Source organism: Cavia porcellus, unplaced genomic scaffold (assembly GCF_034190915.1).
Source record: "Cavia porcellus strain 051 isolate PalLab524CR breed Dunkin Hartley unplaced genomic scaffold, mCavPor4.1 scaffold_3, whole genome shotgun sequence".
NCBI lineage: Eukaryota > Metazoa > Chordata > Mammalia > Rodentia > Caviidae > Cavia > Cavia porcellus.
Genome location: NW_026947486.1, coordinates 49,562,264 through 49,580,907, shown reverse-complemented (window position 1 = coordinate 49,580,907; position 18,644 = coordinate 49,562,264). Strand labels below are relative to the sequence as shown.

The 18,644-nt window shown below is 36.5% G+C and overlaps 1 protein-coding gene across 4 annotated transcripts in view; it reads left to right on the top strand.

The window, feature by feature from the left end:
- Nucleotides 1-18,644, top strand: part of Hdx (highly divergent homeobox) — a 202,314-nt gene that overhangs the window by 33,726 nt on the left and 149,944 nt on the right. For all 4 annotated transcript variants that reach the window (XR_010046604.1, XM_063246139.1, XM_003470966.5 and 1 more), the window contains one exon: nucleotides 361-414. Coding sequence is in view for 3 of the 4 variants with exons in the window: in XM_063246139.1 (XP_063102209.1) it covers nucleotides 361-414 (54 nt within the window). In the remaining variant the exon portion in view is untranslated. The remainder of the gene's footprint in view (nucleotides 1-360; nucleotides 415-18,644) is intronic.

Sequence of the window (18,644 nt, the reverse complement as noted above, 5' to 3'; positions counted from 1 at the left end):
ATTTAAAAAGTGTTTATTCAGTAGTTCTTATAATATTTTCACTTATTTTACAGAACACTGCATTTTTATGGTAATTGCATTTTCCATGATTTTCAATAACAGACCCCCAGCAATTCTAGAACCTCACAGTGCCCTAGAAACTTTCTCAAATTTCCATGGAACCATTAAACCACTTCTAAATTGTTTCACAAAATAAAGCTCTTTAGATACATTGACTTCAATAAAAAAAAAAAAACATTGTCTGGGCAACATGCTCTAAAATAAAGTGTGTTGACATCATATCTGTATTCTTTGGTGTTAGTCAGCTTTCCAACTAGTATGAAGCTTATCTTACTGAGATTCCATTTGTTGTTTTCACAGATTTCAGGAAACCTTACTGTGCCTTGGATTACAGGGTGTTCTAGAAAAAGAGCAGTAAGTAATCTTTCATTTAAAGCAACAAATGAATTTTGTCTCATGTTGTTTGTGGAAATGTCATTGAGAAAATTGTCATGATTTATATAAAACTGACCAAACATAACCTTGATAAGACTGAACAGTCTTGAACTGCATATGTTGAGATCACAATATTTATGTGTACTATAAAGGTAACCCTATATTCACATGTAGTAATCAACACACTGAATAATCTGTGTGCAGTTTCTCCTGCTTTTGAAAAATTTAAAGATAATGAAACACCATGTTTCTAATTCAGTTAGCTTGATTAATTTGGTCACACAATTGAATGATTGTTGTAAAACTTGTAAATCAATACCAAATTACTTAAAATTTTAGTGAAATTCAATATCCAAAGGTGTTAAGCAACTAATGTTTAGCATGTTATGTGTTCTGTGGCTTTCTGCTGCTTTAGCGACCAGCTGCAGTTCTAGATATTGTCAGGGGGAAGGATGGTGAGAGGATGAGAAAATAAAGAAGAAACAAAAGCTGGAATCAAGTGGAGCCCTTACTCTCCTGATTGGAGGGAAGAAAATGGTCCCTCACGGCAGGGGCATTTATTTATACCTTTTAGCAACCTAATGTCACAAGACACCCTATTGTCCTAGCAATACACTGTTCAGATTTTCTTGGGGCTAGGTGTTCTCTGGGATGAAGCAGATTCTTCACATGGCTTGCCCTGGGTGCTCTTTATTTTTGTGATGGCTGTGCTTCAGAATTACAGGTCAGTTTCCAATTTCATTAGATGTGAACATGCTGCAACTGCTGTGATATTACAATGTCAACAACAGAATCTAAGTAAAATTTTGGTTTCTGAAAAAAATCTAATGTATTCTACTAGGAATCATAAATCTGAATTTTAACAAATATCCCAGTATATGTTGATGCAATTTGTACATAGATAGGAAGCTTTTAAAGGATTTTTAAAAAGACATAAAAAGACTTTTAGAAAAATAATAGTTACCATGTAATGGACAGGTTTATGGACAAATAAAACTAGAGCTAGATTTTCAGTACTGAATAAGACTGTATAGAAGTATAAGGCCTCGAAATAATACAAGAGGCTGCAGTAGAGAATACTTGGAAGGAGAAATGTTGAATTTTTAGGGACTTTAGCACTCAGAGGAACCATAAATTATTTTATTCCCAATCTAACACTGTAAGGCTACCCAAACAAGGCAACTAATGGTTCCAAACTATCAAAGGAGAAAGGGTTTAGGTAGCCTCATTTCTTCCCCAGATGAGCAGGAGCCCCGTAAATACTCTGCAGTGAGCTTGGTAACATTGGCAAGGAGAAGAACTGAAAGTTCCCCACTGACATTAAATAGCTATAGAATTTACCTACCTTTCATGTTGGACCTAAATCTTCCTTTATTCACCTGGAGATACCAAGCAGCGATCTCAAGGGGATACTGCTACAAAGAACGTACTGACCTGGGGGGTTCTTTTTTCTCTATAAACTATACAATTTTTTTTCCACCTAAAGAACTAGGTGGTGGGTGAACAAAAACAAGAGGAATCAATCCACAACAAATATGCAGCCCAGGAGGTTCTCTATCCTTCACTGACAAATGCATTCACCCTTCTACCTACAGATACTGGTCTCATAGGTGGCTCCAATAGAAGGGACCTGCTTACAAGTGTCCAGCCCGCTTCCGTCCCCTTAAGTGACACTAGCAAGAATCAGTGGAAGCCTTGGTAATATTGAATAAATAAAGCTTATGGAAATAATACCAGAGACATGCTGAAAATTAAAGTATCATTGCAAACATAAAACATAAGTAATGCGGAACCTGTGGATTAGATTAATTGAGTGACTACTTGCTAAAATAGATTAAATAAGACAAGGTTAGTAAGGCAGTAAGTTCTAAATACTCTTAAAAACAACCATTTTACGAAGAAATCACCCATTTTACAAAGAAACAGCAAAATCACTACATGAGTACTAAAGGACAACTGACAAAAACACTTGAATGAGTCAAATGCAACTATTTGAGAAACATTTTACAATGGCATTTAAAGTGCTTCAGGAAGCAACCAGAAACTGATCATAAAATGAAAATATCTCAGGAAAGCAATGGGAATTATTAAAAGAATCAAATAAGAATTGCAAAACTGAATAATACAACAAGAAAGGGAGATGGCTCAATATTAGGTTCAAGATAGAAGACAGGATAATTGAATTGAAAAATACATTAAAGAATTTTAATAAATAATAGAACAAAGCATTTCCAATCTACTTTGACTGAAAAGTAATGAAGTTATTTTATGTTTACTGTACAACAGCACCTGGTATTTGAATATACTTTTTAACTGTAAAATTTTGTAAAATTTAAGTGTAGATATAGTTTGGTAAAAAAATTACATTTTCTGTCCTTCAAAATTATAATTCCAGTGAGCATACAATACACATTGGATTTCCAAAACAGTGAGGTAAATGTGGTGGGAACACTTAATTAATATCTTAAAAATTTAAATGCATAATACAATATTAATAACCATAAATGAAGTGCTATACAGCTCATTTTTAGAACTTACTCATTTTTTCAATTAGTTTAGTTATTTTATTTTAAATGAAAGTTATACTGTATGTATGTAGAGTTATTAGTGATATATATATATATATATATATATATATATATACAGTGTAAAGACACAGTATGGATGTAAACAATATGCATATGGGGAGATACCTATGAATACACATCCAAGAAAATTCACATTATCTCCTCATATAGTTAATTTGCTCTCTTTTTTTCATTTTTTGCAATGCTTGACATCAAACTTAGAGCCATGCATATGCCAAAAATGTGTTTTAAGAATGAACTTCCTTTAGCTTTCATGTGGTCAAATCATCTGCATCTATTATCAGTAAATTTCCAATGTATTATACAATTTTTTATAATTGTCCATATTTGTGGTATACACTGTTATATTTTAATAAATGCATAATGTCAGCAATGCAACTGTCAAAGTATCATGATATATATTATTCCTCTTTAAATTTGGAATTCACAAATGGCTGAATATTGAGTACTTTTTCATGCACTCACTGGCCATTTGTACTTCTTCAACTGAGAAGTATCTGTTTATTTCAGGTGCCTAATTTTTGATTCGATCTGTAAATCTGGGAGGTCTATTTTTCTTAGTTCTTTGCATATGGTAGTCCTGTGTCTGATGAATAGCTGGCAAAAATATTTCCCATCTGTAAGTTGTTTATCACCCTCTTAGTGTATCCTTTGCTGTACAGAAGCTTTTTAATTTGTTATGATCCCATTTGTTGATTTTTAGTAATATTCTCTGAACAACTGGGGTATTTATAGACTTTTTGTCTATACCTATATCTTCAAGAGTTTTATCTCATATCTTCCAGCAGATTGTTTCTGTTTTGGTATTTAGATCTTTTATCCATTTCAATTGTAGTTTAGTGCACAGTAAATGAAATGGATTTAAGTCCAATCACCAGCATGTAGAAAGCCAATTTTCACAGCATGATTTGGTAAAGAAGCTATGTTTCCTCCACCAAAGTCATTTAGTCCTTTTTGTCAACAGGAAGGTACAAGTGTGTCTGGTCTTCTTTCTGCATCTATTATTCTGTGTCATTGATTCACAAGTCTGTTTTTTGTCAATAACATGATGTTTTTAGTCATTGTAGTTAAGGAGTATAGCTTGAATTCAGGTGTTGTAATTCCTGCTCCTTTGCCCTCTTGTCCAGAATTGCTTTTGCCATTCTAGATCTCTTCTGGTTTCATATGAACTTTAGGGTTGTTTTCTCTAGTTCTCTGAGAAATGCTATTTTGATCAGAATTGCAATAAATCTATCTAATAGTTTTGGAAATACTGTTTTTAGTATATTGATTCTGATATCCTCTTTGATCTCCCTTTTCTATGAAACTGTCTGTTTCATTGTAGAGGACTTTCACTTCTTTGTTTAGGCTACTTTCTAAGCAATTCATTTTTCTTAATGATCTTGTGAAAGGTGTTGTTCTAATTTCTGTGTCTGTAAATATATTAATGATGTAAAAAAACACTATATATTTTTAAGAGTTGAGTTTGGATCCTGCTATGTTACTTAATTTTCGTAATACTTCTAAAAATCTTTTGGTGAAATTTTTGTTGTGTTGTACATAGAGGATCATGTTATCAACAAATAATGATACTTGTGACTGTATGGTATTTAGGTATCCCACCATAATTGTATTAGTCCTGATTTTTTTTGTTCATTAGTGTTTGTTTTATGAATTTTGTTGTACCAGTGTTTGGTATGATTGTTCTCTCTTCCTGTTGTATTGTTGTCCTAAGCAGTATGCAGTGAGCTTCTTTGCCTCTTCTGATTAGTCTTGCGTTGAAATCCACTTTGCAATTAGACTAGCTTCTCCTTTTTTTGTCTGGGTTCCCTTTGCATGGAGTACTGTTTTCCATCCTTTGACATTTATTCCTTGCATTTTTCTGTGTTTAATGTCTTATATGCAGTTTATGGTTGGATTTTGTTTATTTGTCCATTTTACTAGTCTATGTCTTTTGATTGGTAAATAGTGACTATTACAGTTAATGGTTTTAATTCATAGGTATTGACTTATTCTTGTCATCGTATTATTTTAGTGCTTTTGGTCTCCTTTCTTTATCTTCTATTTAATTGCTCACCTTCCTCAAAGGATTTATTCTTTTGGGCATTTTGACAATGATATCTTATTCACCTTTTTTTTTAGGTTATGCTTGAGAATTTTTGGAATGCTGCTTTTCTGGGCATGCATATATTTAAATGCTCTTTACTATGGAAATATTTCACCATTTATTTTGAAAGATAATTTTGCTCAATACATCAATGGGTTGAAGGTTATTTTTCTGTTTGGCTTGAAGCAATTCACTCCAAGACTTTCGTTTTAGGGTTTAGGTTGAGAAGTCTGCTGTGATTCACATGATGTTTTCTTTATAGGTGGTGTGTGTGTCCTCTAACAGCTTTAAAGATATTGTTCTGTTGAATTTCTGCAATCTTCACTACTATAGTCTTTAGTCTTTGGCATAGTTCTTTTCTGATCATAGCTGTTTGGGGTTTTATATGTCTCACAAATTTGTATGTCAATTTCTTTTTCCATGCTTGAAAATTGTTCTGGTATTATTTTTGCAAAGAAGTTTTTTATAACTCCTGTGCTATCTTTTGATTTTTGTACTTATTTCTGTCTATCTTAGATTGGTCTTCTACATAGTATCTAGCAGTTGCTTGATTGAGTTCTCATGGTCCCTTGCAATTTATAAACTATCTTTTATTAGAATATTATCATCTGATGGCTTGTGTTCTAGGGCTTATGTTTTTTCCTCACATTGGTCAATTGGATTTCTGTTCTAGACTGTTGTGTGAAGTCCAGTTCTAACCTATGTTTGGCATGCATGGTTTGCGTGTCTTTCTTTATTTCCTTTTGATTTCAGTATCTTCTTTGGGCTCATTCATCATTTGTTTCTTTAGGCGCCATAATTTCTTTTATTATCTTTACTTTGAATTTTCCAAGCATCTTATTATTCTATTTGGTTAATTCCACTGCTACTATTTCAGACATTTTAGCTGAGCAGATTTGATTTTTTTCCCCTTGATGCACACTGGATTTGCTTTGGGAAAGTTGGAGATTTTGGTAACATTTGCTTCTGTATTTTCTCTATTTACATTTTAAAATTTGTTGTTGTTATCGTTATTGAGGCTTTCAAATTGCTCATGATGGGTAGTTTTATTGATAGTAGTGAGACATGTTGAAGTAACTGGTACTTTTCATGGATGTTGTCTAGTTCTACCTAGGTTTTGGTCTTTGAATTGGTCCTAGGGTCTTGCTACCCCAACTTATTAGGGAAAGAATATTTCAGTCTTTGTGGCCCAGTTACCCATTTCTCTGGTAGCAAACTGTATTATTGTTTTTCACCACAAGCAATATAGCTATTGCCATACAGAGAAGATAAGTTAATAGCAACAACTATGTCACTTTGGGTAAATTAGTTAAATCTGTAACAATAATAGTATGAAACGTAGACTAGATAATAACAAACTAGGGTTTTAACCACTTTTAACTGTAGGAATTAGATGTATACTTACAGTATGAACACTAACACAAAACCAGTTATTTATATACAGTAAGTACATATTAAACAGATCAATTTTACTTCCATTCACAATAGTACATCAACCCTAGTAAGAGTATATTATCTATAGAATCATAGGAGTGTTTATACTACTGCAGTTAAGGTGTGGAGACAGGAACATAAAGAAAGAAAAGTAGACTGGAAAATTAAGTAATGGAAAATGGAAAGAATATAAAGTTGATATGACAAACCCTATCTTGGAGTAAAAGAAAAATAATAGTATTAGATAGCTCTAAGAGAGACAACCAACAAGGAAAAGAAAAACTAATGAGAATAGAGATTAAAGTAAAGAAAAGAAGATAAAATAAGGACCCTAACTGAAAGACAGCAAGCAGAGGGAGAGAGAGAGAGTGAGAGAGAGAGAGAGAGAGAGAGAGAGAGAGAGACTGCAATAAAATTAATAAAATAAAATAATGTAAAACGAGGGTGAACAAGAAAAGAAAATAGGCAATTGAACTCCACACTCAATCAACAAGAATAAAATAAAATTAAACAAAAACAGTTGTAGAGGACAAGAAAAAATTCATAGGAACAAGATTAGGTATGATATTAAAAAAGTCAAAGTAATAATATGGGAGGTAGAGTAGATTTATCCTGGAGAAGATAGGAGTGACACAGACAGAGCAAGATTTTGGAAATTAAAATAGTTTTTCTCTTGTTGTTTTTTGTTTTTTGCTTTTTTGTTGTTTTGTTTGCTTGCTGTTTGATTTTTCTGTTTTTTTCTCTTTAAAATAATAAAATTTAAGGACATAATGCCAGTGTTTACTAGAGAAACAGATTTAATGCAAGATATATAGATATATAAGAATTTACAAGATTGGCTTACAGTGGCTACCAAAAAGTTAGGTATGAAAGAATACAAAAGGTCTGTCTATATGGTGGAGATCTGAAAGATTCAGTCAAAGACATGAAGCTCACTGTAGCTTTTCATGTATCAGGAGGCTGAAAGGTCTGTACCGGAGGCTGAAGAGTCTTTACTGGAATGCTGAATTTGTCCAAGAGGAAGATGAAGACTGTTTCTTCCAAAGAAACAGGAATGATACATTCCTTCTTCATTCCCCATTTATTCCATTCAGGCAGCAGGCCTCCTAAGGGTGGGTCTCTTGTCTTCAGTAAATTCCCTCAGCTACACTTAGAAATATACTGATTCAAGTTAGTGGTTTGTTTCTTACCCAAATTGATACAATCAGTTAACTACTATATGTGCTGTTAATTTTCTTTCAAAATCATTAAGAAATAAAATTGCTGTGGGTTATTGAGGTGAAGAAATTACAAAAAGAGGGAGAAAAACCAAAAAGAGGGAGTGAAACTAGATACATACTATCTCAAAATGAAAAGAAGAAAGGTAAACAAAAACAAAATCAAAGAAAACAAACAAAAGTGCTTTTAAAAACCCAATAAATCAAAACAAAACACATAAGCAACCCAAAAAGTGTCAAATCAAACAAAATAATATGTCACAATACCCAAAACTTAGAAGATATCCAATGGGCATTCAGTATAAACACTTTGACAAGAAAATGCATATGTGATTATCATATAATGACTTTGCAGGAATCCTGGGAGATGGTGTTGATTAGCATGTAACCATGTCCTTACTCTCAGAAGTCAGCATTATCTTCTGTTTCTGTACCTGCTGTCTGGAATCCACATACACTGCCAATCTGCTTTACCCCATCACTCCCCTCAGTGAGCAGTGGTGGAGGTTGTGCAATTCTTTCTTAATCACTCTGCCACAGAGTCCATGAGTCTGCACAATTCCCCTTTAAAGTCTAGTTGCTGGTTATCCTTTACACTTGTTCTACACAGGTGGTATGCAAGAGGGCATGACAGGAATAGAACTAACTTGGATATTGGCTCAGACTGTGGGTAGGAGTAGTACTTTCGATTCCAGGCTAGAAGACATGTAAGATTCATGTTAGGCTGTTTCAATCCACTACCTATGACTCAGCTGACCTAGGGTCAACAGAGCTGGTGCCAGCCATTCTGTGTGTGATTACATATGTCTTGACAGGTTCTTTGGCCAAATGATCTGTGTAGACTGTTCCAGAGCAATGAGCCCATGTTCATGCACTATGGTAAAGAGGCTAGCTCTCTGGACTAGTAGGTTCTTCAGCCATTCCAACTCAGGTTCATGATCTGCTCCACCGTATTGAGCAGATCTATCAGATAAGATGCCCCTCTTTAGAATACGGTTTTTATGATCTGAATGTTTATTATGGATTAAGAACTGGTGGTCAACTTAACACCAGCTGAATTACATCAGCATGGCATTGAGCTAAGATGCTCCACCTGAGGAAAGTTGCCAGGATAAATAGGTGGAGAAGAAGGGAGGTGTTAAGGGTTGAGGTGATAAGGAGGCATTGTGGGTTCTCCTGTGAGTTGCTGTCTGAGCTGTTGGTTCTCCTGGAGAAGCTTTGGTCTTCACATTGAGCATTGCTTCCTTGCTCCAGAGGGGAAGACATGTGCTGCTTGGTCTCGAGGATGAACTCCTCAGGCTGCTTCCTGGCATGTACCCAACTGTGCTTGTCGTTGGAGGAGCTCAGGGCCTCTGTATCACTGAGGACGGCTGTGGTGCCTTTCAGGATAGCCCTGGTCTTTGTTGTGAGTGTGACTTCTCGGCTCCAGCATAGAACCCTCATCCCACTAGCACAGCTCCTTTATCCTGCTGGCATAGACTTTCTAGCTTCCACCACTGAGCCTTGGGTCTTCTCGGCACAGATCCATAAAAAAGACTGGCATGAGTCCTTATTGTGGGCTCTGGACCTCCAGTTGGACTCGTGGGAGGCATTGTCCTGAGCTCTGGGTTTTTATCTGGACTCATGTGGGACATTGCTGTGGGGTTTAGGCTCTTGACTAAATAATCTATGTCTTTGGTGTTGTGGATAGATTTCTTGCATTTTCCTGTGTTAACTTCTGGTGACCTTTATAAAAATATAAAAAATATAAACTCCTTGTCCTGTAACCTAATTGACTACAACAGTTTTTTTGGTGGGAGAGAGAAGGGAGTACAGTAATACTGCTTTGCTCAGTGTTGAGGGAGCAATAAATTTGTAAGACCACTTAACACAAACTGTCAGAGGAGTCTGGAGTCTGCACCACTGGATTGTCCCTCAAACTTTTGTCTCACTATCCAAGATGGCTGTTCCCAGACTGAGTAGGACAAGGGGGCCTACTGGGCTACCATAGCAGTATTGCTTCCCTTTTATATATTTTTTTCATTTTTTACTTGATCTATGAATCATCTATCATTATTAATTTTCTATTTCAACATACCTTGTTTACATATACACTCCAGATGCTTTCCCAGTGAATCATTCTTGAGTTTCCACAAAGTGACACTTGAGAGAAATGGAGAAGGTTCCCTGTGGGAAGAGGAGGACAGCTTCCCCAAAATAAAATCTCCTTGGGCATGCAGTTAGATCTGCCCCTGTTTGCTGCTGTTTTAGCTTTCCCCTGGAAAGCTTGGCAGGGATAATCAATGAGATAGCCCTTTCTGCATCTTCCACTACCATTGGAAGGCTTGCTTCCTGTGGGCAGCCAGTACAGGTAGGGACACACAACCAGGTACACTCTGTGTGCTCCCTGGCTGCCACTGTAGACCCTTGTTTCCTTTCATCAGCCAGTACCCATCAGGAAAATCAGATAAACATAGTTATGTGCCTGCCATCATTGGGGGAGGCCTGATCTAGACATATAGACTGAGAGAAGCAGCCCCGTCACCACACAGTCTTGGCTATTGGGGAAGCCTCAGTGTAGCTGCATGGGCTGAAGAAGTTCACTCCACACTCTGCTACTTCTTGGAATCTGTTTTCTGAGAAACCCAGGTTCCTGTCCCATTCCCTTGCACTGCAGCGGGGCAGCCAATGTGGAAAGTGCCTGGGACCCCACAACTGGCTTGTTCGTAGGAACCCATGTGAATGTCAATAGGAAGAAACAAAAGGCAATAACAGACCTCCAACCCATATAGAACAAGGCTGGGAGATACAGGCATGGAAAAGTCACACCCCTGAAATCTCTGAAAGGTTAGCAACCAAAGTAAAGAAACAATTTTGTGAGACTGTAAGTAATTGTGGGAAGCCGCCTGTGAATGGCGCCCATTTCCTGCTTCCGGGTTCTTCCCGGCCTGAACAAGCCCGCCAAATTGTCATATCTGCCCAGTTACCCGTGACGCTAGCCTATCAGCTTGTTAGGCGCGCTTCTCTGTGATTGGATACTGCTTCCCCTTATAAGAGGTTGTTCCTGCCCCCAACGGGCGGAAGGGCTTAAGCTCTTCCCGTAAGGCGGAGTAGCTCGGGCAGGGTGGTGTTTGGTTCCCCTTTTTATCATCCCGAGCCCTAAGTTCCTCTTTTAACGGTGTAGGAGGGTCATGCTTAGCAAAGACGACCTCCTCTTCTGAGCCTTCCGAATCTGAATCAGAATTAGAGCCCTGAGGGTCCTCCGGAGACCCACAATCGGCAGTGGCTCCGGGCTCCTCTGAGCATTCCGATCAAGCTCTATCAAAAGCCTGTTGGGCTGTATTAGCGAAGCGAAAGCAAAACAGATGCAAAGGGAAAAGAAAAGAAAAAAAAACCCAGCGTCCACTCGTGTGGCGCTCAAAATCTGTTAGGTGCGTCCACCCAACCCAGGTGAGCCAGTACTCACCTGTCCCGGGAACCGCTGTATCTCACGTAGCTGATCAGGGTGAAGAGAAGAGGTGCTCGCGGCCTTCCGTTGTTATTGGGCCAGGTCCTCCGTCGTACCGCAGGCGACAGCAATCGCACCTCCCGGCCGAAGAGGCATGTCGCTGAGTCTTTTATTCCTCGTACGGGCCACCAGATGACCGGAGCCGCGGGAGACAGGAGACCAAACTCGAGCAGGATCAGCTCTCAAACTTTATTACGCACAGCGAACCGGACCTAACGAGGTCCGCCACCCTCAACGTTGGTTCCTCTTCCGCCGTTGGGGGCAGGAACAACCTCTTATAAGGGGAAGCAGTATCCAATCACAGAGAAGCGCGCCTAACAAGCTGATAGGCTAGCGTCACGGGTAACTGGGCAGATATGACAATTTGGCGGGCTTGTTCAGGCCGGGAAGAACCCGGAAGCAGGAAATGGGCGCCATTCACAGGCGGCTTCCCACAAGTAATCAGATTAGAAATAATGTCTCCAGTAAAAGAAGAAATCACAAACATAATGAAAGTGTTGCTGAACATATCTAAAAAAGACATAGGTTAAAAAAAAAAAGGAGCGTAAAGAAAATGATGGAAATCTTGAATGAGCAATATGGAAAGGAATTGCAGTGAATGCAACAAATTCAAAAAGATATCCAGGAAATTAAAAGTCAATCAAAAGATAGCAAAACTGCTTGGAAGAGACTGATGTTAGATTTAGAGACCTTAAAGCAAAGATCACAGTTAGCAATTGTGAAAGGAAAAGTCTCTTGAAAATAACAAGGAACCAGGAAATAACAATTTAACTGCTGCAAGATAACACAAAGAAACATAACCTAAGAGTGATAGGTATCAGTAAAGAATGGGGGTCAATACAAATAAAATAAAAGGGCTACTTACAAAAATAATATCAGAAAACTTCCTAAACATGGGAAAAGGATCTAGCATGCAGATAATTGAGGCATACACAACTCCAACTAGTCACAACCAAAGTAAATCTACACCCAGACATATAATAAAGATCCCAGAATTTCAGTACAAGAACAGAATAATAAAAGCTGTTAGAAAAATAAATAGATCACCTGTAAAGGAAAACTGAACAGAATCATGTTTTAATTTTATTATATGTGAAGGTATGAACAGCTATTTTCAAGAAAACAAGAGACATGATAGCCATTTTTGACTTCCTGTTATCTTGCTTTGAAGTGTTGTAATACTTCAGCATTTTTGTTTTGATCATTCTTTTGTTTTTGATTGGTTTTGTTCTATTTTCTTTGATTTTATTTTGTGTGACGCTATGGATATCTAGACAAATGGTAGTGACTGTTGATTTTCTGTTGTCTTCTTTTGGGGTCTTGTATTGCTTGCATTTTTCTGTTCTTATTTGCTTTATTCTGTTTTGTTTTATACTCTTTAAAATAAAAAAAATAATTCTTATTTTTAAAGACCAGTAATTGGTTGCTGAAAGGCCCTTTCTCCTGCGTGCCCAGTGCAGGCAGAGAGAACCAGGTGAAGGCCAATGTCTGCCTGCCTGGCGCTGCAGCCAGAAGACCTTTTCCCCATGCACCCAGCATAAGCCGAGAGAACCAGGAGGATGCCCACCTCTGCCTGCTGGGTACCGCCGCTGAAAGGCCCTTTCCCCCTGCACCCCCAGCACACGCAGAGAAAACCAGGAGAAGACACGTCTCTGCCTGCTGTGCACTGCCACCAAAAGACCAAGTGCTACAGGTGGCCAGTGTGGGCAGAGAGAACTAGCAGATTCACCTTCAGCTTTGAGAGCTGCCACAGAAGGCTCTTTCCTGCAGGCAGCTAGCAAGAGCAGAGACACACAGCTAAGTAAGCTCTGTGCATCTGTAGGCCACCATTTGAGGCCTTTGGTTCTCTCAGACAACCATGACCCAATAGCACAATCAGACAAACACATCCCTGTGTGTCTGCCACCATCGTGGGAGTCCCAGTGTAGACACACAGGCTGATAGAAGCAGTCCCACCTCCATGTACCCCTGATCATCAGTGAAGCCCCAGTGTAGCTGCATAGCTGTGGAGAAGCCCACTGCACACCCTACTACTTCCCTGTAAATATAGAATTAGAGGAACCCAGGTCCCTATCCCATCCCCCTGCACTACTTAGGGACAGCAAATGTAGGAAGTTCCTGGGGCCTCACAACCAGCTTGTTGGGAGGAACCCAGGAGAATGTCAAGATGAAGGAGCAAAAGGCAAACTCAGACCTCTAGCCCACACAGAATAAGTCTGTGACATACTGTCATGGAAGAGAGCGGAAGTCACACACCTGAAATCTCTGAGAGGATAACAACTGAAGTAAAGAAACAACTCCCTAAATTTGTAAAAGCAGTCAAATCAGAAATAATGTCTCAGGTAAAAGAAGAAATCACAAACATACTGAAAGAATTGTTCAGCAGGTTTAAAGAAGACAGCGGCAATAAAGAGGAGAATAGGAAAATGATGCAAACCTTGAATGAATGTAGAAAGAAATTACAATGCATAAAACAGACTCAAAGAGAGACACAGGAAATTAAAAATTCAACCAAAAGTTGGCAAAAATGCTTGAAAGAGACTGAAGATAGACTTTCAAACCTTGAAGGCAGAATTGTAGCTAGCGATTATGAAAGGAAAGATCTCTTAAAAATTACATAGAATCAGAAAATAACAACTCAAGAGCTGCAGGATGATGCACAGAACCACAACATAAGAGTGATAGATGTAGGTGAAGAAGCAAATGAAATTAAAAGGATATTCACAGAAGTAATAGAAGAAAACTTCCCAAATATGGGAATTGCATCTGGCATGCAGATAACTAAAGCATATATGACTCCAACTAGCCATAAGCAAAGTAAAACTGCAACCAGACATATAGTAATCAAGATCCCAGAAACTCAGCACAAAATAGAATATTAAAAGCTGTTAGAGAAAAGACACAGATCAACTATAAAGGAAAAGGAATCAGAGTCACAGCAGACTTATAAACACAAGCCATCAAGTCAAGAAGAGTTTGAAGTGAAGTGTTTCACACACTGAAAGAAAACAATTTCCAACCCACATTGATCCACCCTGAAAAACTATCTTTCAAAATTGATGGAAAAATGAGATACTTCCATGACAAAGAACAACAGAAGGAATTCATGACTACCAGACCAACCCTACAGAGAGTGCTAAAGAATATTCTAGAGAGAGAACAAAGCTGATCCATTATTCCAGGAACAGCAGCAGAGGAGGATCACCAAACAATGCAGGCAACTGAATGAACGGGAAAAGTGGAGGACCAACAACAGGAGGATATCAGGGCAGAGACAAAGGAATGTATGCTGGCTGTTACCATTAATGTAGATGGCCTCAGGTCAGCAATAAAAGAAACAGGGTGAGTAGATCAAGAAACAAGATCCATCGATATACTGTACACAAGAAACACATTTAACTTGAAAGTAAATTCAAAGACTGAAAATCAAAGGAGACAAAACAATTGTATCATATTACAGGAGACAAAAATAAAGCAAGAGTATTTTGCCCATCAACCGCAGAATGGTTAAGAAAGATACGTATGTGTATGCAGTGGAAAACCTCCCAGCTATAAAGTAGAATAATCTCAAGGCTCCTGCAGGTAAATGAATGCAACTGGAGATCATGTTCATGGCCGAAACAGTTTGAACTCATATATGTAAACCCTAGCATAAGAAACCAAAAGAGTTAATGGGATCCAAAAGCAAAATAGTTACTGTAAGAGCAAAGGGGAGGGAACATCTGGGAGGGAAATGTGGAAACTAATGTCATTTTCTTATTCTCTTATCCTGAACTCTTGCATTTTTTACACAATTATGTTACATTTGGCTTTGTTCTGTCTTATTTTGTTAGATTCTATGCTGTCAGATGGTAAGGACAGCTATTTTGAATATAATGGAATATACTATGGTAATCATGATTTCCTATTATACTGCTTTGAAGTCTTATAATGCTTTCATTCATTTGTTTGATTGGTTTTATTCTGTTTTGTGTGATTTTTTAAATGTGTAAAGGTATGAATAGTTATTTTGAAGAAAACAAGACACTGTGGTAGCCATTGCTGATTTACTATTGTCTTGCTTTGAAGTCCTGCCATGCTTTTGATCTTTTGTTTTGATTTATTGTATACTATTGTGTGATTTTATTTTTTGGTTTTATTATGTGTGATTCTATAGACATTTTTTTTGAGAAAAATGAGATATTATAGTAGCCATTGTTCATTTTCTGTTATTTGGTTTTGAAGTCCTGTAATGCTTTCATTCTTTTTAATGGTTTTATAGTATGTTGTTATGTTTGATATTATTTTGTGTAAAGGTATGCTCAACTATTTCAAAGAAAAGCGACATGGGAGCTACTGTTGATGACCAGTTGTCTTGTTGTGAAGTGTTGTGTTGCTTGCATTGTTCTGTTCTGATTTGCTTTATTCTGTTCTGTTTTGTTTTATTATTTTTAAAATAAAAAAAATTTAAAAATAAGGACCAATAATCCATTATATATATTTATATCGCTCATAAATGTATATATATATATGATGTTATAAATATATGTTATATATATGTATATACATATACATATACATATATATATATATATGTGTGTGTGTGTGTGTGTGTGTGTGTGGTTGTGTGTGTGTTTTTGCCATACTTCAGCTTTTCTGAATTATGTTGCATTTACCATGGGAGCACACTTTTCTTAAAGACACTGATTTTACTTACTTTGAATATACACAGTGTGATCAAATTATTCAGTGAATGTTTAAATATCAAAATTTATTATTATAAAGTGTACATTGCTATTACTCCCCTTCAAAAAATCCCCCTCATTTTTTATTATTTAGAAAATACTTTTATTATTTTCCTTAGTCAATTCCATGTAGAGAAGACCTTGCATATTTTATACAGTGGGTTAACCCTTTACAAATGGGAAAATTTAAGTTTTAATATTTCTAGACCAATATGACTGTTAATTTTAGCACAATCTGCCATCATTTTTTACTTTGGTGAAGCAGTTGCCAAAGTCCTTTTTTGCATAGTCATGGAATGTGATCTAAAATAGTGTGACTATTGCACCAACTGCCATCCAACAGAAAAGGAAGTTCATGAAGACTTTAGCACGTCCTCATCCACCTTAAACAGTAGACCTGTCTACATATGATTTCTGCATTTTGAATTGATTCAGAACAATTCAGCCACCCCAGAAGCATAACTAACACATTCATGAAACAGGACTTTTTGAAGAGGTTCACAAAGTGACAAGAATTATGGTATAATTCTGTTCAAAATGAGGGAGATCAATAAGAGTGTCTTTAATTACAACAATTTTTAAAAATTAAACATTTATCATATTTATTATCAAAGTCCATATCCAGAAGAAGGATATATGAATCTTATAAAAATTTCTTTTACTTTTTTACTTGTTTCCTCTAATGGCTACACCAAATTACCTTTCCAGTTTTTTTTTTTTTTTTTTTTTTTTTTTTTTGTCTTTTTCCTTTTTATTGGTACCAGGGATCGAACTCAAGACTGCCTGCTTGCAAGGCAGGCGCTTATGCTGCTGAGCTAAACCTCCAGCCCCTACCTTTCCACTTTTCATCAAATGTTTATATGAGGTTCCTTTTGTTTACATATTTGCAAACAGTTATCTTTTGATTTTTTGATAATAGCTGTTCTTGAAGTTTCTAGTTGATTAGTAATGCTTTATGTGTTTGCATAAATCTGTTGGCCCTTTGTATGGATAAATGTCTAAAAATGCCTATTCAGTTGCTTAAATCATTTTTTAATGAATTTGCTTTTGTGTCATTGTTTTTGTTTATTCTCTTTTCAATTTTAGGAATTTCTTATGTATTTACATATACAGAATGTTTACTTTGTGATGCAGTGTTTTTAGTTTGATGTAGTCCCACTTATTTATTTTTCCTTTTCTTGCTTGAGATATTGGTGTAATATGAAAAATAATTTGTCAAAGCCAAAGTTAAAATACTTGCTCCTTGTGATTTCTGCTAGGAGATTTACGAATTCAGGTATTATGTTTAATGCTTTTTTAATTTTAAAGAATAAAACAAAAGAAAATGGAACAAAACAAGTCAGTAAAACAATACTAAAAACACAGGACTTCAAGACAGTACAACAGAAAAACAGCAGTGGCTACCATAATGTCTCTTGTTTTCTTTGAAATAGTTTTTCAAATCTTCACAATAAGTTAATACAAAACAAAATAGTATAAAAGCAATCAAAACAAAAGAATGAGAGTCTTATGAGTATTCAAAACCAGACAATAGGATATTAATAATGGCTACCATAATGTCTCTTGTTTTCTTTAAATTAGCTGTTCATACCTTCACATGCATTGAAATCAAATAATTGAATACAAACTGAAACCAGTCAAAAGCAAGAATAAAAGCATTTCTAGATTTCAAAACAAGTGCTACGGAATCCACATGGCTGCTGTGATGCCTCATTTTTTTAATGTAGCTTTTCATACCATCACACATACTAAAATAAATACTAAAATAAGTTCTAGGCACATATAAGCTTATACATGTACATCTATCCTTCCTGTATTAGAGAGAAAAACAAAACAAAGCACAACAACTTATTAAAAATAAGAAGCAAGTCTCAAATAAATAATTGTAATAAAGAGCCCAAAACAATAACAATGTAGGCATTAAAACCAGGTGGTAGAAAGTGTTGTTTTTGCACAGTTATCTTCAAACTCAAATTATCGTATATAGTCATGCAATATTGGTCTAATCCTATGGATGTTAACTGTTTTGTTTCTAGAACTAATACAAATAGTAATACAATCATCTTACTATTACTTTTTTTGGGGGGAAACCAGGGATCGAACTAATGGCTGCACTCTTGCCAGGCAGGTGCTTATGCTGCTAAACTAAATCCCCAGCCCCCATCTTACTAATATTAAATATATGTATATACAAATTCATAGTTTTGTTCTTTCTTCTTTTCTCATTTTCCGTATCTGAGGCATTTTTTCCTCTTCAAGCAATTACTCTTTCAAAATATTTGTTGAAGATATTGGGTCTTATTCCCTCTTTCAGTTTCTTACACTAGAAACATTGTGTTATTTTCACATGTGAGTATGGTCTCAAGTCACATGCACTTACCGATAAAGACTCAATGTAGTCATCTTTATAGCTGAGAAATAGTCTATTGTATAAAAATACCACATTTTAAAAAATCCAGTCCTCAGTTGATGGGCATTTGGGTTGTTTCCAAGATTTAGCTATTACACATTGTGCTGCTATAAACATGGAGGCAAATACATCACTGTGGTATGATGTTTTCAGCTCTTCTGCTAATATGTCCAGAAGTGGAATAGCTGAGTCAAATGGGACCTCCAAACTAAGCTTTTTGATGAAACTCCAAACTGATACCCACAGTGATTGCACCATTCTAC